General features: G+C 51.5%; 2 protein-coding genes across 2 annotated transcripts; both read left to right on the top strand.

Annotated features, from left to right (window-relative positions):
* The first annotated feature begins 1,669 nt into the window (after positions 1-1,669).
* On the top strand, positions 1,670-23,430 carry kiaa0586 (KIAA0586 ortholog). Its single transcript, XM_076157048.1, has 22 exons — positions 1,670-1,742; positions 12,100-12,196; positions 13,671-13,954; positions 14,034-14,106; positions 14,944-15,114; positions 15,205-15,430; positions 15,705-15,887; positions 16,693-16,763; positions 17,366-17,485; positions 18,760-18,869; positions 19,011-19,084; positions 19,208-19,356; positions 19,443-19,551; positions 20,286-20,434; positions 20,521-20,583; positions 20,662-20,773; positions 20,877-21,024; positions 21,357-21,613; positions 21,908-21,951; positions 22,039-22,140; positions 22,881-22,992; positions 23,218-23,430. Exons 2-22 carry the CDS (start codon positions 12,152-12,154, stop codon positions 23,247-23,249), a joined length of 2,634 nt encoding a protein of 877 aa, XP_076013163.1. The 5' UTR covers positions 1,670-1,742; positions 12,100-12,151; the 3' UTR covers positions 23,250-23,430.
* On the top strand, positions 2,493-7,892 carry irf2bpl (interferon regulatory factor 2 binding protein-like). Its single transcript, XM_076157050.1, has 2 exons — positions 2,493-2,604; positions 4,850-7,892. The coding sequence occupies exons 1-2, from the start codon at positions 2,587-2,589 to the stop codon at positions 6,839-6,841; spliced, it is 2,010 nt and encodes a 669-aa protein (XP_076013165.1). The 5' UTR covers positions 2,493-2,586; the 3' UTR covers positions 6,842-7,892.
* Positions 23,431-23,444: the final 14 nt, after the last annotated feature.

The raw sequence follows: 23,444 nt of genomic DNA, 5'->3' as shown, positions 1-23,444 counted from the left end.
ATTTCGGGAATGTTCTGATGAAGATGGTTCAGTCCCTCAGTAAGATGGTTCAGTCCCTCAGTCAGATGGTTCAGTCCCTCAGTCAGATGGTTCAGTCCCATGGTTCAGTCCCTCAGTCCCATGGTTCAGTCCCTCAGTCAGATGGTTCAGTCCCTCAGTCAGATGGTTCAGTCCCTCAGTCAGATGGTTCAGTCCCTCAGTCAGATGGTTCAGTCCCTCAGTAAGATGGTTCAGTCCCTCAGTCAGATGGTTCAGTCCCATGGTTCAGTCCCTCAGTCCCATGGTTCAGTCCCTCAGTCAGATGGTTCAGTCCCTCAGTCAGATGGTTCAGTCCCTCAGTCCCATGGTTCAGTCCTTCAGTCAGATGGTTCAGTCCCTCAGTCAGATGGTTCAGTCCCTCAGTCAGATGGTTCAGTCCCTCAGTCAGATGGTTCAGTCCCATGGTTCAGTCCCTCAGTCAGATGGTTCAGTCCCTCAGTCAGATGGTTCAGTCCCTCAGTCAGATGGTTCAGTCTCATGGTTCAGTCCCTCAGTCAGATGTTTCAGTCCCTCAGTCAGATGGTTCAGTCCCTCAGTCAGATGGTTCAGTCCGTCTTGATCTCTCAGCAGAAACTAAAGTCAAACTCTTCAAACATGTATTAGAGTCTAACTACAGCTCAGATGTGTGTACAGGAAGTTTCCTTTAGGTGTTTACTTCTTTCATGTCAGTGTTCTAAGTTCATTAATCATTCTTGCATGTACGTAAGTAACCAATAAGGATGTAGACCATCAAGGAAGTGAAGAAAACTTCCAAACACTCCACATTCATACATCTGAGGCTTGTGTAGTCTGAACTTTTGTTAGGTAAGCTCAGCTGAACCTGATCCAGATGTGTGACAACATGTGTGACCCTAAAGCGTCACACAGCAGCAGCTAAAGGATGAAGGAGACGCTCCTCACCCTCTGGGACGACTGTCTCTCCTTCACCTCCATCTTTTCTCAAGGTCTATGTAGACCTGCTTACATACAGACACAGAGACTCACTCACTCACTCATTCACACTCTCTCTCACTCACTCTCTCACTCACTCTCTCACACAACACTCTCTCTCACTCTCACCCATTCCCAATCACTCTCTCACTCATTCACACACACTCTCTCACTCTCACTCTCACATTCACACTCTCACTCACTCACACACACTCACTCTCACACTCACACTCATTCACACTCTCTCTCTCTCTCTCACTCTCACTCTCTCTCAGTCACTCACACATATTTCTGTAGTTTCAGGTTGTGTTGTCACTCTAAATGTTTCAGTATGTTGTCCCACACCAGTGAAGCGATCTGGACTGAATGAATGAGGACAGATCCCACAGCGCTCATGCAGAGATGGTACTGGGTCAAACCGGTTCAGAAGATTGTGTGATAACGTGTCATGCTCTGATCAGTCAGCGATTAACTGAGAAGTGATTGGAGGACTGCTGGGTCTTGGTGGAGGTATGGGAGCTCTAATGAGGCCTGTGAAATAGTTTAATGGCGGTGTTCTTTGTCTGTGTTGTCAGGAGGCAGAGTGAGCTGCAGCCCACATGCAGCCAGCAGCTTCACCCGCAGGTAAACACAGAAGACCAACTCAACATGTCCAGGCCTTTTCCCATCATGCACCAAATTTGTTCTGTCCTCCACTCAGAGGCAACTCCAGGAGTCCTCCCTCAGGATGGTGACAAGCCACGCCCCCGCCACCTCTGACCCTTCAGCCTCAGGTGAGTCAGCACACACACATCAACAATAGGTCAGTTTGATTGAATCCTTGTTCCAAGCGGTGACACGTGTCTTCCACTAGAGGACAGTGTGTGAAGCGTTTCCCTCAGTGGCGTTTGTTTGTCTCCTCCATCACTCAGCATGCTTTTACTCTGAAGGGGCCCTTGAAAGATTTCAAATCATTTTTGAGCATTTTTGACGTCAGTTGGTTCAGATGTTTAGATGTTAGTGGAGGAGACGAAGGCTGCATCATTACACGCTGTGACCAGCAGGTGTCATGAGTGTTCCTCATCACAAAGCGCCACACTGCTGTTACCATGGAGACAGCCCCTTTCCCCATGCAGGAAAGCGTGTCTTGTTAATTCCTTTTGTTTACACACTCACACAGTGAGTCTGTTTACACTCATTCACTGATTAAAGTAATAAATGTATTATTTTCGCAAACATCAAGTTTACATCATGAGATGAGCATGAAAACATCCTCACATGCTGAGGAAGACTCTGTTATGTTCTGGAGCTTCTGTGCCTCTTCATCCTCCATTTCCTCCCCTCCTGGGGGGAATCAAGTTGTCATGGCAACTAATCTGTTTGTAACAGCAGGAGCACTGCCACTATTTTTAGCTTCTGTGCTGACATCACTACTTCACAGTGTGTGTGTGTGTGTGTGTGTGTGTGTGTGTGTGTGTGTGTGTGTCTGTGCGTGCGTGCGTGCGTGCGTGTGTGTGCTCTTCTTCTCTCTCTATCAGCACACGCCCTCAGTGCTCAGCAGCATTGCTCCTCTACAACCAGAGCCACAGCTGCCGTGGAGACCGATGGGGTTGCCAAGGCAACATCCCACCGTGAGCAATGGCCAGAGCAAACCAGGTGAGGGGGGGTAATTTGGATGTGAGCGTTTTGGTGGCAAAGTGTCTTGAGAAAACCACCACAGCCCAAAAGGTCAAAGGTCAGTTTAACACCTGAAGGTCAGTCAGTATCAAGCTGTGACGCTTTGATCAAAGGACTCAGATGTATGAACATGAAACATGCAGTGTAGTGGTAATGCATAATGAGCTCTCTCTATCTCTCTCTATCTCTATCTCTCTCTCTCTCTCTCTATCTCTATCTCTCTCTCTATCTCTATCTCTCTCTATCTCTATCTCTCTCTCTCTCTATCTCTATCTCTCTGTCTCTCTCTTTCTGTCTCTCTCTCTCTTTCTGTGTCTCTCTCTCTTTCTGTCTCTCTCTCTTTCTCTATCTCTCTCTATCTCCCTCCATCTTTCTCTCTGCCTCTGTCTCTCTCTCTTTCTCTATCCCTCCCTCTCTCTCTCTCTATCTCCCTCCATCTCTCTTTCTCTATCTCTCGGTCTCTCTCTCTCTTTCTGTCTCTCTCTCTGTTGCTCTCTCTCTCTGTCTCTCTCTCTTTCTGTCTCTGTCTCTCTCTCTCTCTATCACCCTCCATCTCTCTCTCTCTTTCTCTGTCTCTCTCTCTCTTTCTGTCTCTCTCTCTGTTGCTCTCTCTCTGTCTCTCTCTCTTTCTGTCTCTCTCTCTCTCTGTCTCTCTCTCTCTCTCTTTCTCTCTCTCTCTCTCTCTCTATCACCCTTCATCTCTCTCTCTCTGCCTCTGTCTCTCTCTCTTTCTCTCTCTCTCTCTCTCTCTCTCTCTCTCTCTGTCTCTCTTTTTCTGTCAGTCTCACTCTCTCTCTCTGCCTCTGCCTCTCTCTCTTTCTCTCTCTCTCTCTCTCTGTCTCTGTCTCTCTTTGTCTCTCTTTTTCTACCACCCTCCATCTCTCTCTGTCTCTCTCTCTCTCTCTCTCTGTTGCTCTCTCTCTCTCTCTCTCTCTCTCTGCCTCTGTCTCTGTCTCTCTCTCTTTCTCTCTCTCTCTCTCTCTCTCTCTCTCTGTCTCTCTTTTTCTGTCAGTCTCACCCTCTCTCTCTTTTTCTGTCTCTCTCTTTCTGTCTCGGTCTCTCTCTCTCTACCACCCTCCATCTCTCTCTCTCTGCCTCTGTCTCTCTCTCTCTCTCTCTCTCTCTCTCTCTCTCTCTCTCTCACTCTCTCAGCTCCTCTGTGAAACGTGGTTTGTGGTTGTGTTGTAGTGTCTCACACTCATCTTGTGGTAGTTTAACCTGCAGTCTGCTGGTCTGAACCAGGTGAGTGCGGATCATGTGGTCTCAGGTGGTCTCAGGTGGTCCCATGTGGTCTCAGGTGGTCCCATGTGGTCTCAGGTGGTCCCATGTGGTCTCAGGTGGTCCCATGTGGTCCCATGTGGTCCCATGTGGTCTCAGGTGGTCTCAGGTGGTCCCATGTGGTCCCATGTGGTCCCATGTGGTCTCAGGTGGTCCCATGTGGTCTCAGGTGGTCTCAGGTGGTCCCATGTGGTCCCATCACTCCTCATGATGATTTGAGGTGCGAATGTGAGTGTGTGTGTGTATTGTATTGCGTTGTGTATTGCACAATGTCCTTGGGTGTGTGTTGGTTGTGTTCTGTGAATGACGCTCAGTCTCACAATGAGGTTCTGTTTATGTGTAGACCACATTAGTGTGATGTCATGTGACCTCCCAGCCGACTGAGGATGAAATCTAAGCTTTATGAGAAACGGAACTAAAGGTATCGGAACCAAACTAAGAGGCACCGCTCGGTTACACAGCAGGAAAGAGACTCTTGTTGCTTAGTAACAGTTACCAAAGCGATTTGAGTTGCTCAGACATGGAGGATAGAAACGTGGCTTCATTCAGTTTCTTCAGCTCCATTTCACACATTTGCTTGAATTTTATTTGAATCCTGGAAACGGCAAGAAATGTCAGAGGAGATGAAGCCTGCTGCTTCTCCTTCATGCTGAGGAGGAGGAGGAGGGTGGAGGGCAACATGTGGCATTGGTATCAGGAGGGGGTGACGTCACCGGCTCTACCAGGTGGCATTCCTAGACGGGGGGGTGGGGGGGGGGGCACAATCCAAATTCCTCCGCCTGTCTCTGAGTGAGGCATGCAGGGAGAAGCTCAGACCTCCCCCACATCTCTGCACCCTGCACCTCCTCCTCTCTGCAGCACGAACACGGAGGAGCAACAACAAAGACGAACAGAAGAAAGAATCGTTCCGTCCCGACGTCCTCATCCTTTCTGTTTCTCCTTGAAGAGTCGCGCTGGTCTAGAGGGAGCAGGGAGGGAGACAGACGGAGGAAACATGTCCTCCCCGCAGGTCTCCTCGGCCCGCAGACAGTCCTGTTACCTGTGCGACCTGCCCCGCATGCCCTGGGCCATGATCTGGGACTTCAGCGAGCCCGTGTGCCGCGGCTGCGTCAACTACGAGGGCGCGGACCGGATCGAGTTCGTGATCGAGACCACCCGCCAACTGAAGCGGGCTCACGGCTTCCAGGAGGGCAGAGGAGCGCCTCCGCAGTCCGCCGCGGCGAAGAGCCAGAGCGTGTTACTGCCGGGGAAAGAGCCCATGGGGCAGCTGAACCACCAGCACCAGGGGGACGGAGCGGGGAAACCCCAGCAGCAGTCCGGCGTGGAGCGCTACTCGCTCGGTGCTGACAGCCGGGCCCGGTTCGACTACAGCCCTCAAAGTAGCGGCGGCGGCGGCAGGCTGCCCAACGGGCTCGGAGGACCGAACGGGTTCAAACCGGATGACGGACCGCCCGAGCTGAACCGACAGAGTCCGAATTCGAGGAGCCGGAGTCACGGCGGACCGGTGGTCGCTCCGGCACAGCTCAACGTCCCGCCGAACCTTCTGCCTCAGACCCTGCTGAACGGACCGGCCGCGGCAGGCAGAGCGGCTCCGCACAGCTCCATGGCGGGCGTCTCTCTATCCGAGCCCGGGGGGAAGCGGCCCGCATCGGTGTCCAGCACGGAGCAGGACCGAGAGCTGAAGGAGAAGCAGCGGAACGCGGAGGCTCTAAGCGAGCTGAGCGAGAGCCTCCGGAGCCGGCAGGAGGACTGGACCAACAAGCCCAAGACGGTGAGAGAGACGCTGCTCACTCTGTCCGGCTGCACGCCGTTCGACGTCCGCTTCAAGAAGGACCACGGTCTGGTGGGCAGGGTGTTCGCCTTCGACGCCACGTCCAAGCCCGGGATGGACTACGAGCTGAAGATCTTCTTCGAGTATCCCAGCGGCTCCGGCTGCGTGTTCTCCAGCGCCTCGGGGGTCGCGAAGCAGATGTACCAGGACTGCATGAAGGACCTCGGCAGGGGTTTGTCCTCCGGGTTCAAGTACCTGGAGTACGAGCGGAAGCACGGCACCGGAGACTGGCGGCTGCTGGGGGACTTGTTACCGGAGTCCCTGCGCTTTTTTAAGGACGCGCTGGGGGGAGACATGCTCCCTCAGCCGCACATCGACGGCAGCTTCCCGGTGCTGCCCACCTCCTTGGTGCTTCCCGGCCGAGCCTTAGCTTCAGGCAGCGGGAACAGCAGCTCCAGGGCCGGCGTGAGGAAGAGGAAAGCCTCCCCGGAGCCGGACTCAGAGGAGCAGCAGAGGCAGCAGTGGATCAGCAGCCAGACGGAGGCCCTGAAGCTCTCCATGGTCGCGGGCTCCTTCGCCGGGCCGCCTCCTCCGCTCGGCCGCGCCACGCCGCCGGAGCCCGTCGCGCCCCCGCAGAACGGACAGTCTCCGATGGCCGCGCTCATGACGGTGGCGGACACCCTCGGGAACGCGCATTCCCCCGGTAAGGATAGAGACTCGGTACACTCCACCACCGCCCCTCCCTCAAGACACAACACGAGCAGCCCGGTGTCCCCCGCTCCCGTGTCGGGCCAGCGGCGCCTCTCCTCCCGCAACGGTGACCTCGGACTGCCCGCTTCCTCCCAGCCCGGCGGCATGGAGCAGGTGCACCCGCAGAACGTGCCGGACTCCCCCATGGCGAACAGCGGGCCTCTGTGCTGCACGATATGCCACGAACGTTTGGAGGACACCCACTTCGTACAGTGTCCCTCCGTGCCCGGCCACAAGTTCTGCTTCCCCTGCTCCCGAGAGAGCATCAAGGCCCAGGGAGCTTCCGGCGAAGTGTACTGCCCCAGCGGGGAGAAATGCCCGCTGGTGGGCTCCAATGTGCCCTGGGCCTTCATGCAGGGGGAGATCGCCACCATCCTGGCTGGAGATGTGAAAGTAAAGAAGGAGAGAGACCCCTGAGGAGGAGGAGGAGGAGGAGGAGGAGGAGGCAGTCAGACTCTTCCTCTCTACGTCCAGAGATTGTTGGAAAATATACAGATATTCTTCTTAACAGTCATTTAATCCACCGCTGAGCTTTTTTATGTTATTATCCTCTGAGAAATCTGTCAGTGGAGCCTTCTGGATGGTTCTGTGGTCTGGATGGTTCTGTGGTCTGGATGGTTCTGTGGTCCCCTCAGGTCATCTGTGTCCAGTTTAACTCCAAACGTTCATTCTAACAGCTGCAGCTGTGAAAGGAAGGGATGGTAATGTTTTCATATTAAGAAGGGAAACCTCTACATCCTGAACCCAAACGAGTTCTGAAGGGAACCTGAGCTGCTATGAGATATAAAACAAAATATACAAACCATCAGACAGAGCGGCCAGAGCAGAGCAGTATGATCCACTGACAGATTTACAGAAAGAACATGAAAAGTGTGTGTGTGTGTGTGTGTTTTAAGTATCAGTCGTATCCTAACAACCTGCTCATTGTTATGACGTCACATGTCTGTAAAATGGAAATTATATGAAACTGTTCAATGACACTTTTTTATTTTTTATATAAGACCATCAAACTATTTAACTTTCTTTGTTTTTTTAAAGTTTTTAATTGTTAGATTATGTTTACACTTAATTTATTTTTTACATTTTTTTACTGCAATAATGTGTGTGTGTGTGCGCGTGTGTGTGCGTGCGTGCGTGTGTGTGCGTGCGTGTGCGTGTGTGTGCGTGCGTGCGTGTGCGTGTGTGTGTGTGTGTGTGTGTGTCTCATGCTGTTATGTGCCTTATTGGCTCTCAGTCAGTTGTAATAAATTGTGTTGTTATCAAGTTTTCTCTTTTCTGTCTGAACTTGAAGTTAAAATGTTTCAGGCTGCAGCCATCAAAGAATTCAACTTTGATTTCAATAGAATTTTATTTGCTATCTAACAGAATGCAACAAACGTACAGGCTTGTGTCCAGATGAGTGCTGACTCAGCAGTATTGATGGCTGATTGATTGATTGATTGTTTTATATGGAGGCCAGTGATGGCTGCTATGAAAAAACAAAAACTCCATCTTGGCTTTATGCATGGGAAGATGAAGCCAGATTCAGGGCTCAGATCGCTAAATTGATGCTTAAGTCCTCACTTCTGATCACTCTGTTGCCACGGTAACAGATGCTCCACAGCTATCCTGCTCTGGCGCAGCAGATGTTGAAATATGAAGCTCCGCCTCTTGACCAAACAACCGGGTTTTTAAAACGGCGTCACTCTCCCTGCAGGGTCCCCTTGACATGTCTTTGGGGGTGTCCCTGTTTAAGGCGGGGCCAGGAGGCGGGGCCAGGATATTTAGATAGACACTAACTCAGTTTCACCAACACACAGCTGCTGGGTGAAGGCAGACGCTTCTTACTCACTGTGTCGTGTATCTCACACTGCACGGACTGAGACTTAAACAAGAATGATGGGAGTGATGATGATGATGATGATGATGGTAGTAATGATGTATTGATCACAGGTTATATTCAGTAATGACACTGAGGACTGAATGTGTCATACACACACACACACACACACGGTCACATGAGACAGTCAAACACTGTCTGGTGAGCGCTCTGTCTTGTTCCTATAGTTCTCTTTGTAGACACGCCCCCTCTTGTGGGATGGCACGTCTCTACATTAAGAGGGCCGACATCAACAAATCATGTTGCTGAGCAGATACAGATGAAGCTGGATTGTGGGTTCAGATCAGTCAGGAGCCGCTGCTTTGTGTTCAATGAAATAAATTTATAAATGAGTGCATCAACAAATCTGTTACAAATCAAACACATGTTTCATTTTGTCAATATGTTGAATGATCTCCTGCTTCTGTCGTGATTGATCTGTTCATGTTGATTCTGTACAGAGTGAGTGTGTGTGTGTGTCGTTATTGTAAGTGTGTGAAAGTCCTCACAAAGGGACAGCTCATCATGTGTTTATGTGGAAGTGAAGAAGAGTCCAGGCAGGGTGGAGGGAGAGGAGGGAGGGGGAGAGCAGCCATGTGAGAGGTGAGGAGGATGGACAGGATGAGGAAGGAGCAAACTAGAGGGACAGCCAAGGTCAGGCGGTCTGGAGAGCAAGCGAGAGAGGCCAGATTGAGATGTTTGTACATACTGGAAGTAAACAGGAAGTCCACTCACACAGACCAACACACTGGACCAGCAGCTGACTGATCCCTGATGATGTCACCTGACCTTTTGTTAAAGAATGACTTTAATCCTTATAGAAACATGAGGATGACCTCAGGGAGGCACTGGGGGATGTCCTGTTTGGTCAATGGTTACCATGGAGACACACACACACACACACACACACACACACACACACACAGACTGCAGTGTGAAAGCTTCACTGCAGCACAGAAACAAAGTAAGTTCACCACAGCATCATTTAAGCCTCGGTCCTGTGTCAGTGGTACTGTGTGGTACTGTGTGGTTCTGTGTGGTTCTGTGTGGTACTGTGTGGTACTGTGGGGTTCTGTGTGGTACTGTGGAGTACTGTGTGGTACTGTGGAGTGCTGTGTGGTACTGTGGGGTTCTGTGGAGTACTGTGTGGTTCTGTGGGGTTCTGTGGGGTTCTGTGGAGTACTGTGTGGTACTGTGGAGTACTGTGTGGTACTGTGGAGTGCTGTGTGGTACTGTGGGGTTCTGTGGAGTACTGTGTGGTTCTGTGGGGTTCTGTGGAGTACTGTGTGGTACTGTGGGGTTCTGTGGAGTACTGTGTGGTTCTGTGGGGTTCTGTGGAGTACTGTGTGGTACTGTGGAGTACTGTGGGGTTCTGTGGGGTTCTGTGGAGTACTGTGTGGTACTGTGGGGTTCTGTGGAGTACTGTGTGGTTCTGTGGGGTTCTGTGGAGTACTGTGGGGTACTGTGGAGTACTGTGGGGTTCTGTGGAGTACTGTGTGGTTCTGTGGAGTACTGTGGGGTTCTGTGGAGTACTGTGGGGTTCTGTGGAGTACTGTGTGGTACTGTGGGGTTCTGTGGAGTACTGTGTGGTACTGTGGGGTTCTGTGGAGTACTGTGGGGTTCTGTGGAGTACTGTGTGGTACTGGAGCAGCATCACAGTACGTTTGGTTTCTTGCTGCAATGCAGATTCTTCTCTTAGTCTCTGATCCTCTCACACACCTGGTGTGTGTGTGTGTGTGTGAATATTAGCATGCACACAGTGAGTTGCCTGCCCTGAGACAAGGGCACCTTAACCATCACTGTACCCCCCCCCCCACACACACACACACACACATTCACAGTCTTGAGTGTAGAATTTCAAAGGGTCTTGAGAGAGAGAGAGAGAGAGAGAGAGCGCTCAGGCTCTGGCTCTGGCTCAGGCTCTGTGTGTGTGTGTGTGTGTGTGTGTGTGTGTGTGGGGGGGCGTAAAATGTGATTTTGTCATATTTTTGTAATATCAGACAGACAGACAGAGGAGTGAGACAAGGATCCTATGAGACAGACAGAGCGACAGACAGCTGACTGTCTGCAGCTCCGTCCAAATGACTGCAGTCAGTGAAATCTGCTGGCTCCTCCTCTGTTGCCATGGAGCATGCTGCTACAGTTACCATGGTTACCGGCTCTCTTTGGAAGGAATCCTTTATTATTCAGGAATGTGCTGCCAAAACAAAGAAGAGCGAGAGAGACAGAAGGAGAGAGAGAGATAGACAGACAGAAGGAGAGAGAGACAGACAGACAGACAGAAGGAGAGAGAGAGATAGACAGACAGAAGGAAAGAGAGACAGACAGACAGACAGAAGGAGAGAGAGAGAGAGAATTCATGAGATGTTCATGGTCACACAGGTGTATCAGCAGACGTGTGTGTGTTTTGTTCCGCCCTCATCATCCCAAAGTGTCTCCATGTACAGACGATGATGTCAGCAGGATTCTTCTCCCACTAGCATCCCCACACACACACACACACCTCCAATGCAGTCTCTCTCTCTCTCTCTCGCTCGCTCGCTCGCTCGCTCTCTCTCTCTCTCTCTCTCTCTCTCTCTCTCTCTCGCTCTCTCTCTCTCTCTCTCGCGCTCTCTCTCTCCCTCTCTCTCTCTCTCTCTCTCTCTCTCTCTCTCTTTCTCTCCCTCTCTCTCTCTCTCTCTCTCTCTTTCTCTCCCTCTCTCTCTCTCTCTCTCTCTCTCTCTCTTTCTCTCCCTCTCTCTCTCTCTCTCTCTCTCTTTCTCTCGCCCTCTCTCTTTCTCTCCCTCTCTCTCTCTCTCTCTCTCTCTCTCTCTCTCTCTCTCTCTCTCTCTCTCTCTCTCTCTCTCTCTCTGACTGCCTCCTGATTGTCCCTGAACACATCACATAATGTTCAGTAACGCGTGTGTGTGTGTGTTTTTGATGGTCATCATAGTTAACCTGCTCCTTGTTCATTTAGCAGCTCTGTTTCTGCCTCTGCTGTTGCTAGGCAACATGCCAGTGGTTTCCCTGACAACAGAGAGGAGCGATACTGCTGGAGCAGAGGAACTTCATCCACACTGATTTACATTCTCACTCTTCTTCCTGGTTTGCTCGCCCCTCCTCCTTCTCTCTCTCTCTCACACACACACACACACACACACACACACACACACACGCTGCCAATAATTCATGAGATGTGTGTGTGTGTGAGTTGAATGCTAACAGCATAACCATCATGCGCTGTCTCTCATGCTCTGTCTCTCATGCTCTGTCTCTCATGCTCTGTCTCATGCTCTGTCCCTCATGCTCTGTCCCTCATGCTCTGTCTCTCATGCTCTGTCTCTCATGCTCTGTCTCATGATCTGTCTCATGCTCTGTCTCTCATGCTCTGTCCCTCATGCTCTGTCCCTCATGCTCTGTCTCTCATGCTCTGTCTCATGATCTGTCTCATGCTCTGTCTCTCATGCTCTGTCCCTCATGCTCTGTCTCATGCTCTGTCTCTCATGCTCTGTCTCTCATGCTCTGTCCCTCATGCTCTGTCTCATGCTCTGTCTCTCATGCTCTGTCTCATGCTCTGTCCCTCATGCTCTGTCTCATGCTCTGTCTCATGCTCTGTCCCCTCTGTCCTGATCAGATGTCTGCTCCATGTTGTGCTGCTCTGTGTAACAGATAGTTTAAGAATCATTTCCTGTTCCTCCTGGTTTCTTCTGTAACTATTTAATGTTCTCCCCTGGAGTTATTTAACCCTTGACTTCCTTATGGATCCTGCTTGTTTTCTAAAGAGTCCCGTGTCTCACAGAGACTTTAAAGTGATCTGTAACCCTAACCCCACCCTCAGAGCTCCAGGAGGAAGGCCTCAGGACTCAGAACAGACGGCCAATCAGACGCTGATGGAGATGAGACAGCTGAGAGCAGCCAGGAGGTCGCTTTGGACGGTGAGAGCAGTTTAACTCATCAGCCAATCAGTGTGCAGCAAGTGGAAACTTAAATGTGTGGTTGTACCATTCAATCAAAATGTGTCCCAGATGAATTGGTTCAGATCAGAACCCCGGTCCAGATGAGTGTGAGGGTTGTTGTGTTGTGGCTGCGGGTCATTGGACAGTTTCCTGTATGGGCATGGCATGGCATCCCCCTGTCCCCCTGTCCCCCTGTCCCCCTGTCCCCCTGTCCACCTGTCCCCCTGTCCCCCTGTCCACCTGTCCACCTGCCCCCCTGTCCACCTGCCCCCCTGTCCACCTGCCCCCCTGTCCACCTGCCCACCTGCCCCCCTGTCCCCCTGTCCCCCTGTCCGCCTGCCCACCTGCCCACCTGCCCCCCTGCCCCCCTGTCCCCCTGTCCACCTGCCCCCCTGTCCACCTGTCCCCCTGTCCCCCTGTCCACCTGTCCCCCTGCCCCCCTGCCCCCCTGTCCCCCTGTCCACCTGCCCCCCTGTCCACCTGTCCCCCTGTCCACCTGTCCACCTGTCCCCCTGTCCACCTGTCCCCCTGTCCCCCTGTCCACCTGTCCCCCTGCCCCCCTGTCCCCCTGTCCACCTGTCCCCCTGTCCACCTGTCCACCTGTCCCCCTGCCCCCCTGTCCACCTGTCCCCCTGTCCACCTGTCCCCCTGTCCACCTGTCCCCCTGTCCCCCTGTCCACCTGTCCCCCTGCCCCCCTGTCCCCCTGTCCCCCTGTCCACCTGTCCCCCTGTCCACCTGTCCACCTGTCCCCCTGTCCACCTGTCCCCCTGTCCACCTGTCCCCCTGTCCCCCTGTCCACCTGTCCCCCTGTCCACCTGTCCCCCTGTCCACCTGTCCACCTGTCCCCCTGTCCCCCTGCCCCCCTGTCCACCTGTCTTAGCGTCTCTTTCTCTCTAACTTTCTGTTATTTTATATAGAAAACACAAAGTTGCCCAGTGGAGCGTCAGCGTCAAGTCTTGTTGTCCTTCAGACATCTTCATGCTCCTCAGCTTCATCAGTAAACATTAAGTGACGCAATTACATTTAAAAAAAAATAAATGATTTTAAACTCCCAATGATGTCACCCAATAACTGAGTGAGGTCATCTATACAACATGAGGTCATTTTGATTTATTTACGAAGTCTCCTACCATCAACAACATGAACAACATGAACACCATCAACAACATGAGCACCATGAACAACATGAACACCATCAACAACATCAACAACATGAACACCATGAACACCATGAACACCATGAACAACATGAACACCATGAACAACATGAACAACATGAACACCATCAACAACATGAACAACATGAACACCATCAACAACATGAACAACGTGAACAACGTGAACACCGTGAACACCATGAACAACATGAACACAGCATCATGCTGAGGTCAGATCATTAAAAATTATCATTGAAATCAATGTTAGTTCATTTGAATTGTGTTTCATTTAAAGGTCGATCCTGAAGACACCCGGCCTGCTGCACTGAGCCAGAGCCCCCTCACCCCAACACAACCATTACAGCAGCCCTCAGCCCCGCACCAGCAGGTCCAGCAGGTCCAGCAGGTCCAGCAGGTCCAGAGACCATCCGTTGTTCCATCCAGGTTGGAAGAGGCTCGTCAGGTTCTGCGTCAGGTTCAGCGACGGCGGAAAATCTTTGATGAGAACCTTGAAGCTGTGCAGAGAGCTCAGGCTGCAGAACGCTTCCACCGCCAGCTGGAGGCGCTCTGCACTGACAGGTAGCTCATGCTAACATAACACCTATTAACATGCAGCTCATGCTAAATGAACATGGCTTCACGTCCCGTGCCCCCTCAGGGACGGCACCCAGGTGATCCGGATCAGGAAGATGGTGGACGCCTGTATCAGAGCCAGCGACAAAGAAATCCAGGTCTGTGCCTGTGTGTGCGTGTGTGTGTGTGTGTGTGTGTGTGTGTGTGTGTGTGTGTGTGTGTTTGTGCCTGTGTGTATGTGTGTGCGCTTGTGTGTGTCTGTGTGTGTGTGTGCGCCTGTGTGTGTGTGTGCCTGTGTGTGTGTGTGTGTGTGTGCACCTGCCTGTGTGTGTGTGTCTGTGTGTGTGTGTGTGTGTGTGCACCTGCCTGTGTGTGTGTGTCTGTGCCTGTGTGTGTGTGTGTGTGTCTGTGTGTGTGTGTGTGTGTGCACCTGCCTGTGTGTGTGTGTGTGTGCCTGTGTGTGTGTGTGTGTGTGTGCCTGTGCCTGTGTGTGTGTGCGCCTGTGTGTGTGTGCGTGTCTGTGCCTGTGTTTGTCTGTCTGTGTGTGTGTCTGTGCCTGTGCCTGTGTGTGCGTGTCTGTGCCTGTGTGTGTGTGTGTGTGTGTGTGCGTGTCTGTGCCTGTGTGTGTGTGTGTGCCTGTGTGTGTGTGTGTGCGTGTCTGTGCCTGTGTGTGTGTGTGTGTGTGTGTGTGCGTGTCTGTGCCTGTGTGTGCGTGTCTGTGCCTGTGTGTGTGTGTGTGTGTGTGTGTGTGTGTGCGTGCCTGTGCCTGTGTGTGCGTGTGTGTGTGTGTGTGCGTGTCTGTGCCTGTGTGTGTGTGTGTGTGTGTGTGTGTGTGTGCGTGTCTGTGCCTGTGTGTGCGTGTCTGTGCCTGTGTGTGTGTGTGTGTGCGTGTCTGTGCCTGTGTGTGTGTGTGTGTTGGGGGGAGGTGATCTATACAGGATCATAGATCTGTTAGCTCATAGGTTCAGATGAAGCTCTTGTGTTGTGGATCATAGGATGAAGCTGTCAGCTCCAGATCTACACACGCTCAGACCAAGCAGTCCTCAGCCAACAGGAGCCCCACCCACTGGAGGATGGGGCGGGGCAACAGAGCAGGAAGCAAGGCAGCAAGTGTGACAGGAAGGGAAGGACAGAAGGAAAGGGGACAGACGGCAGGACACAGAAGGGTCAGCTTCTGATTGATTAGTTATCTTTACTGAATTCTCCCTCCTGCTTTGACCTGGTTGGTCCTGGTTGGTCCTGGTTTTTGTTTCCAGCTTCAGAAGCAGGGGGCGGAGCCTGAGAGAGTGACAGGAGGGGATGTAGACAGCGAGGCGGTCAGAGTAAGCGCTGCGCCGGACGCAGAGGCCGACCTGAATCGTCTGTACGGCCGACCGGCGTACGAAGGCACCAGGAGAACGCTGAAGAAAAGTCCATACCTTCGCTACGGCTCGCCCAGCGTGCAGAAGAAGCCCCGCCCACGTGTGCTGGAGAGCGTCCGAGGTCTGAAACACGTTTTCACAGATATAGACTCTGTAGAAAGCCTGTCTGTCTGTCTGTCTGTCTGTCTCTGATCTGCCTGTCTGTCTGTCTGTCTCTGATCTGCCTGTCTGTCTCTGATATGTCTGTCTGTCTCTGAGCTGTCTGTCTGTCTGTCTCTGATCTGCCTGTCTGTCTCTGATATGTCTGTCTGTCTCTGAGCTGTCTGTCTGTCTGTCTCTGATATGTCTGTCTGTCTCTGATCTGCCTGTCTGTCTCTGATCTGTCTGTTTGTTAGGAACTAAGCTGAAATCGTGTAAGACTCAGACATGTGTGGCTCCGCCCACACCACCCAGAGCCACGCCCCTCTACCCATCACCTGGAGCTCACCATCATCACATCATCAGCTCCTCCCATCTGACTGGTGACCATGACAACCTTTCGTTGACCCCCAGAGAAGTTCCCATGGCGATTGCATTGGGTCAGTATCTGTGCGTGAAGGAGGCTCAGGTGTGTGTGGGCCGCTGTAGTGGACCGTCAGCCAGGGGCACCCTGGCCTCATGATGACCCGGGCCACCTGGGGACTCGGGCCACCTGGGCACCCTGACCTCATGATGACCCGGGCCACCTGGGGACTCGGGCCACCTGGGCACCCTGACCTCATGATGACCCAGGCCACCTGGGGACTCGGGCCACCTGGGCACCCTGACCTCATGATGACCCGGGCCACCTGGGGACTCGGGCCACCTGGGCACCCTGACCTCATGATGACCCGGGCCACCTGGGGACTCGGGCCACCTGGGCACCCTGACCTCATAATGACCCGGGCCACCTGGGGACTCGGGCCACCTGGGCACCCTGACCTCATGATGACCCGGGCCACCTGGGGACTCGGGCCACCTGGGCACCCTGACCTCATAATGACCCGGGCCACCTGGGGACTCGGGCCACCTGGTCACCCTGACCTCATGATGACCCGGGCCACCTGGGGACTCGGGCTGTGTGTCAGTTCCAAATTGGATCTGGTTAGCTTTTATTTATTTATTTTGTCTCACTGACAGAAAAACTCAGAGAGATCTGAGCACTGAGGAGGTCAAAGGTCAGAGTGTCAAGACTGCATATGATGAAGGAATTATTGATTGGAAGCCATAAATGGACTCAGTCAGTGTGACGTCGTCTTCAGACTGTACCAACTGTTTGAGTGTGTGTGTGTGTGTGTAACATTAAATGTAACACAGTATTTACATATTAATATTTGTGAACTCATGAAGTGTCTCCCCCTGCAGGCCCCCCCAGGAGACACAGGGTGACCTCATCTCTCATGGCTGCTTGCACATCAAACATGGCTGTCACAAAGGTCGGAGCTTTAGCGCCTCCTGCAGGTTTATCACAAAAGCAAACAAACCCCTTCTTCCTTCCTTACTGCTCCTGGCCAAAGGTCAAGGTCGTCCTGACAGAGGTCGTGTCCCAGTGCGAGTTAGCAACGTTTATGTTAACTTTCCTTTAAGCTTGATTTAATATTGTTAAACTCAGTTTAGTGAGTTTAGTTATCAAGTGACATGATGACGTCATAGAATAAAGAATGAATGTATTGTTTGTTTCTAATATTGAGCATAGATCTGCTCCACACACACACACAAACACACACACACGTGAGCATATGAACATGCTGACTCATGTTCACTGTAATGCTGAGGTCAGCCTGAGGTCAGAGAGATGTTTGGTGAGATAAGATGGCAGCTTAGGGAATCAGAAACTAGAAGCTCTGAACTTAGCGCCGCCTCTGAGTGTGTTCAGGTGTCAGGCCGAGTCAACGCGTCCTACTGTACATGCATACACACATACACACATACACACACACACGTCGTCCACGGCCCCGGCTGCACGTCTCAGACACGCTGGGATGCCACCTGAAAGAGGTTAAAGGTCACATGCTAACAGATGATCATGTGCTGACAGGGGGCGGAGCATCTGGTCAGCGATGAAACTCTTCCTCCTGCAGAGACGGAGAGTGAGGAGGAGGATGATGAAGACCACACCTCCCCTCGAGCGAACTTCCTCTTTGTCACAGACATCCAGGTAACCTTCATCCTCCTCCTTGGTGTCCTTTTCCATGGACCGTGTGTGTGTGACTGAGCTTTTGTCTCTGCTTGGATCAGCTGCAGCATCACAGCTCCCCCTGCTGTTGTAACTGTATGAGAGATATCTGTCCAGATTTTCATTATTTCCATTTTTCATTGATTCATTTCAGTTTTATGTGTCGACCAATCAGACATCAAAGAGATTTACACTCAGAAACCATCAGACACAACATGAAACACACACACACACACACATACTGTATGTGTGTGTGTGTACAGTATGTGTGTGTATATGTATGTACAGTGTGTGTGTGTGTATGTATGTACAGTGTGTGTATGTACAGTGTGTCTGTGTGTATGTATGTACAGTGTGTGTGCGTATGTATATGTACAGTGTGTGTCTGTGTGTACAGTATGTGTGTGTGTATGTACAGTGTGTGTGTGTGTGTATGTACAGTGTGTGTGTGTGTGTGTATGTACAGTATGTGTGTGTGTGTGTGTGTATGTACTGTGTGTGTGTGTGTGTGTGTGTATGTACAGTATGTGTGTGTGTGTGTGTGTATGTACAGTATGTGTGTGTGTGTGTGTGTGTGTATGTACTGTGTGTGTGTGTGTGTATGTACAGTATGTGTGTGTGTGTGTATGTACAGTATGTGTGTGTGTGTGTGTGTATGTACAGTATGTGTGTGTGTGTGTGTATGTACTGTGTGTGTGTGTGTGTATGTACAGTATGTGTGTGTGTGTGTATGTACAGTATGTGTGTGTGTGTGTGTGTGTATGTACTGTGTGTGTGTGTGTGTATGTACAGTATGTGTGTGTGTGTGTATGTACAGTATGTGTGTGTGTGTGTGTGTGTATGTACAGTATGTGTGTGTAGGTGTGCATGTATGTGTGTAGGTGTGCATGTGTGTAAGACACAATAAAGTTTCTTCCACACACATCCATGGGGTCCTGAGGGCTGGGAGCCTTCATGTGAGAGACCAGAGAGGATCAGAGTGTGGAGCTGCTGTGCTCCTGGTCTTCAGTCTCTATGCTCTAATCCTGCCTCCTAATTAGGAGATGAAGATATGCAAACTTGGTAACCATGGTAATGATGCATTTATCAAGGTTTATTGAATCGTTCTCAACCGTGGATCTCTGCTTCTTTGGACCTCTAACAGCTCTGAGGAGTTTCATTTAAGGGCTTAGAAAACATATAAGTGTCTTTTCATACATTCCTCTCTCCTCTCTCCTCCTTCTGTTTCCTCTTCCTCTCCTCCTCTCCTGTACCAGGGTCCGGTCCCCCCTCCCCAGGCCCCCTCTGCTCTCCCTGCCCAGAAACAGGCCTCAGTCAAAGGCCTCCTTTGGCACAAGGAGGCCCAGATGGATCCACTGGTTGAAAGGTTAGAAGTGTCATTCAAATGAAGAAGTAATGACGTAATAACAGAATGTGAGGTCAATGTGAGTGACAAGTACACTGCTATGGCCTAACACAGCTGGTGTTTGTGTTCCTGTTTCTCCTGCTCCGTTCATTCTGTTCTCAGGGTGGAACAGCAGGAGTCGTGTCCACACTCCACTGACCAGGAGCACCGGGCCACCTCACACACCTCACACACCGGTGAGCTGACTGACTGATGCTGCTCTGAGAGGGAGAGGGCGGAGACATGGAGAACAGTGTTATACTGTGTGACATCTATGTGAAGAATAGATGTCACATCTATGTGTGTGTGTGTGTGTGTAGTTGCTGGCGTGCCGGTGCCCTCTGTGTTACTCAGGCAGCTGGTTAATGAGGTTGTGGCAGAGATGGTGGCAGAGATGCTGGGACACAGGGACTCTCTGGGACCAGAACCAGGATCAGAATCCCTCCACCCAGATCAACCTGTGGATCAGGTAAACAGACTCTGAGATGTCTCCGCCTGTCCAATGTCTCCTCATTCACATCCCAAATTAAATCCTCCTCCCGTTTTTGGTTCCAGGAGAGCCGTGTTCTCCCCCGAGACAGCTCAGGCCGAGAGACCACGCCCCCTCTATCTGAACAGACCAGTCTTTTGTTGGAAGAGGATCCTGATCCGCCCTCTTATCCAGGTTGGAGGTCATAGCATGATGAGCAGCTTTATTAGCTGTGCTGCCGTAAGCACAAACCACCCTCATATCCTGTACAGGGTCACATAAAACCTGACACACACACACCCACACACACACACACACTGCATTACATTACATTACAATCATTTGGCAGACGCTTTTATCCAAAGCAACTTACATTTCATTACCACCCTTCGCAGAGGGGGGAGCAATTGAGGGTTCAGTGCCTTGCTCAGGGGCACCTCGGCAGGGGCTCGAACCGGCGACCCTCCGGTTCCCAAGCGGAAGCACTACCCACTGAGCCACTGCCTCCCTCGCACACGTGCGCACACACACGCGCACGCGCGCACACACACACACACACACACACACACACACACACACACACACACACACACACACACACACACACACACACACACACACACACACACACACACACACACACACACACACACACACACACACACACACACACACACACACACACACTTTTGAGATTTAAGTTTCACCAAAGCTGCATGTGTTTGGACTGTAGGTGGAAACAAAAAATGTCCTGGATTTATATGAAGCCAGAAAGCAGGAGAGAGTAGAAACAGCTGACTGACTGACTGACTAAGCTGCTTCTGACCCTTTTTCTGACCTTCGCTTCTGCCTGCACATAAACTCGAAACTGGCCTCTTATGCTTTCTCTTTGTGTATGTGTGTGTGTGTGTGTGTGTGTGTGTGTGTAGTTGCTGGCGTGCCGGTGCCCTCTGTGTTACTCAGGCAGCTGGTTAATGAGGTTGTGGCAGAGATGGTGGCAGAGATGCTGGGACACAGGGACTCTCTGGGACCAGAACCAGGATCAGAATCCCTCCACCCAGATCAACCTGTGGATCAGGTAAACAGACTCTGAGATGTCTCCGCCTGTCCAATGTCTCCTCATTCACATCCCAAATTAAATCCTCCTCCCGTTTTTGGTTCCAGGTAAGCCGTGTCCCCACCCCGGCCCTCACCCCCCCAGAGAGCCCCGGCCCCCCTCTGGATCAGGTACAGAGAGTCTGAGGGTTCAGATTGACTCAGCCTGTCTTCTGTCTCCTTGTTAAGATCACACATTTGTGGTTCCAGGAGAGCCGTGTCCCCACCCCAGCCCTCACCCCCCCAGGGAGAGAGACCCCATCCCCTCCATCTGAACAGACCAGTGTCCTGCTGGAGGCCCCTGATCCGACCTCTGATCCAGGTTGGAGCTCAGTCTTGTTCATCATGAGTCAGAATTGTACAGCTCTGTAAGATAGTTAGCATTAGTGTAGGTTTATATCATTATATTTCCACTTCTTTCTCAGAACTGATAGCCACGCCCCCTTTAAGCTCTGGACCCACCCACTCTGGATCAAACAGCCCTCCAGCTGTTCTGCTGCCCTGGGGAGATACTGAGCTGCCATTGGCTGAGGAGAGACCAGAGCAACACCTGGATACGCCCACACAGCTGCTGTATGTACACACACACGCACACACACACACACACACACACACACACACACAGCTTGTTCGCACATTTACATTATCATGGTCAACTATTATTTGGGCCATAAGTGTCAGGTGTTGTAGTCATGTGATACTTATAACCAATCAGATCAGAGCAAAGCTTTGTGCTGGATGAACTCAGCCTTTGTTCTGGCGCCACCTTTAAGACAAAATAAGAATGGAAAGAATAGTTATCTGCAGTGTAGTGTGCACTCCAGCCTCAGGGGGGCGCTGGACTCCATACAGACTGGCTCCTGACTCTCTGTCTCCATGGTGATGTGGTATGAATGTCTTTACAGTGTGATGTCTGTGGCGGAGGTGGAGCCTCCTCTCCCCCCGCCCCCTGCTCTTCCTGGCCTCTCCCTGGCTCCTCCTCCTCCTGCTCCTGAGCCCTGTGGAGCCACGCCCCCCTGCAGCCCCTCACAGGGCAGCAGCAGCAGCAGCAGCAGCAGCAGCAGCAGCAGCAGCAGCGTCACGGTGGGCACTGACTCAGCAGTGAAGCACATCTCAGAGGGAGAGGTGCAGCTCAGTGTCAGCCAGCTGGCAGCCATGACAGGTAAACTCCTGATCCTCCTCCTCATCAGCTTCATACTCATCCTCACAGCAGGCCGTGTGTCCCTACACCTCCACCAAAGGAAAGGTTTCCTGATCTGATGGAGGATTTGTTGTTATTGTTATTTACTGAAGAAGCCCAGAGGACAATGAGACGTCTTCAGCTCCTCCTCTCTGTTGTCACATGATGAACTCTGAACTTCATCTCTGCCCTGCGGTGCTCCACAGGGTCACCAAGGGGTCAAATCAATGAATTGCTCTCCATCTCTGTCTCTGTCTGTCTCTGTCTGTCTCTCAGAGGACGTGTCTGTCTCTAGTTTGTGCAGCTCTCTACAGGACATGGTGAGGAACACACTCTTTGTTCAGTCACATATTGCTGAGATGTTTCCTCTTCCAGCAGTGCTAAGTGACTCTCTGCCCTTCCTTCAGGACTGTGACCCCCCCTGTGAGGGGCAGGTGAAAGGTCACAGACCTCTGCTGACCCTGCTGGGGCCTGGAGGGACACACACAGAGCCCAGACCACAGCCTGAGGTAGACACACACACACACACACACACACACTCTGAACCAGTTCTCTAAGTATGACAGTGCAGCGCTCAGGGAGGCCTCCTGTGATACCAGCAGGGGGCGATGTTTGCTCACAGCTGGACTCAGAGCCTCATTCAGTCCTGGACTGCAGAAGCTGGAAATGTGTAGAACCTGTTAGAGTTCAAAGAGTTTCCTGCCAATCTATGAATGAAAGAGAAGGAGAAAGGAGCAGCTGACTGAAGGTCCATGAGCTGACTGAAGGTCCATGAGCTGACTGAAGGTCCATGAGCTGACTGAAGGTCCATGAGCTGACTGAAGGTCCATGAGCTGACTGAAGGTCCATGAAGCTGACTGAAGGTCCATGAAGCTGACTGAAGGTCCATGAAGCCAACTGAAGGTTCTGATGTTTGTAACTGAGGATCATTGAAGTGAAGGAAGTTACAGGATCTCTGTTTGTCTTGATGTGTTTGTCACATTTACAGATCAACTAAAGTAAATAAACATACATATATTTGTATTATTTGTATATCCTGCTGAACATGTTTAAGTTGGTTTGAGGTTTGGAGCTTAAAGTGTGCAGAACTAGTTAGGGGTCAAGCACCGTCTGGGGGCCAGGGACATGCTGGAAAACAGGTAACATGCATGAAGGTGAGGCAGCACGCTGACTCCGCCTCCTCTGCTGGTTCCATTGATGTAGAAATGGTCAGATATTCACTGTCACCTTTGACCTCCTGTCTCCTCAGGGCTCCTTAGGGAAGACAGAAGACGAGGAGGAGGAGGAGGTGAGCCTGGGGGAGGTGAGAGCAGACGGGCGGCGCCAGAGCAGCTCACCTGGACAGATCAGTCAGAGCGCAGGTGAAGACTGTCTGCTCTAAATTCAGCAAGAACTCAGTCAAACATTAAAGATTCATGATTAGAAGGTCTCAGTGTCTCTGTCTCCAAGGAGAGGGAGGAGGGGGGGGGGGGGAGAGAGGAGCAGAGAGGGGGTTATTTGTTTGATTGAATCAAAGTGATTGAATCAAATTTAGTCATAAATTTGTTTTTGTTTTTAAACAGCCTAACCTTTGACCTTTGTTCCAGGTGGGGGCGATGAGGGAAGAAGCAGGCTGTAGGACCATCAGCCCCCCCTCAGGCAGGAGGAGGAGCTGATGGATGAGTCCTCCGCAACCCGTCTGTCCTGAAGGACACACACACACACACACACACACACACACACACACACAGCAGCCTTTCATCACACCAACAATATGTTCAATTATTTCAATAAACATTTAGATTTTCACTCTGTGTTAACACCTGTGTGTGTG

Source organism: Genypterus blacodes, unplaced genomic scaffold, assembly GCF_046128005.1.
Source record: "Genypterus blacodes isolate CSIRO-AG114 ecotype Tasmania unplaced genomic scaffold, CSIRO-AGI_Gbla_v1 ptg000071l_1, whole genome shotgun sequence".
Taxonomy (NCBI): Eukaryota; Metazoa; Chordata; class Actinopteri; order Ophidiiformes; family Ophidiidae; genus Genypterus; species Genypterus blacodes.
The sequence above is the reverse complement of the archived record's forward strand: the minus strand, read 5'-3'. Positions and strand labels throughout refer to the sequence as shown.

What these genes read in the sequence shown, in the direction of transcription:
- kiaa0586 (XM_076157048.1), top strand. Translation starts at nt 12,152, where the DNA reads ATGGAGATGAGACAGCTGAGAGCAGCCAGGAGGTCGCTTTGGACG. An exon ending in ATGGATCCACTGGTTGAAAG is followed by an intron (nt 18,870 to 19,010) that starts GTTAGAAGTGTC and finishes TTCTGTTCTCAG; the next exon opens with GGTGGAACAGCAGGAGTCGT. An exon ending in AGCCCAGACCACAGCCTGAG is followed by an intron (nt 22,141 to 22,880) that starts GTAGACACACAC and finishes CTGTCTCCTCAG; the next exon opens with GGCTCCTTAGGGAAGACAGA.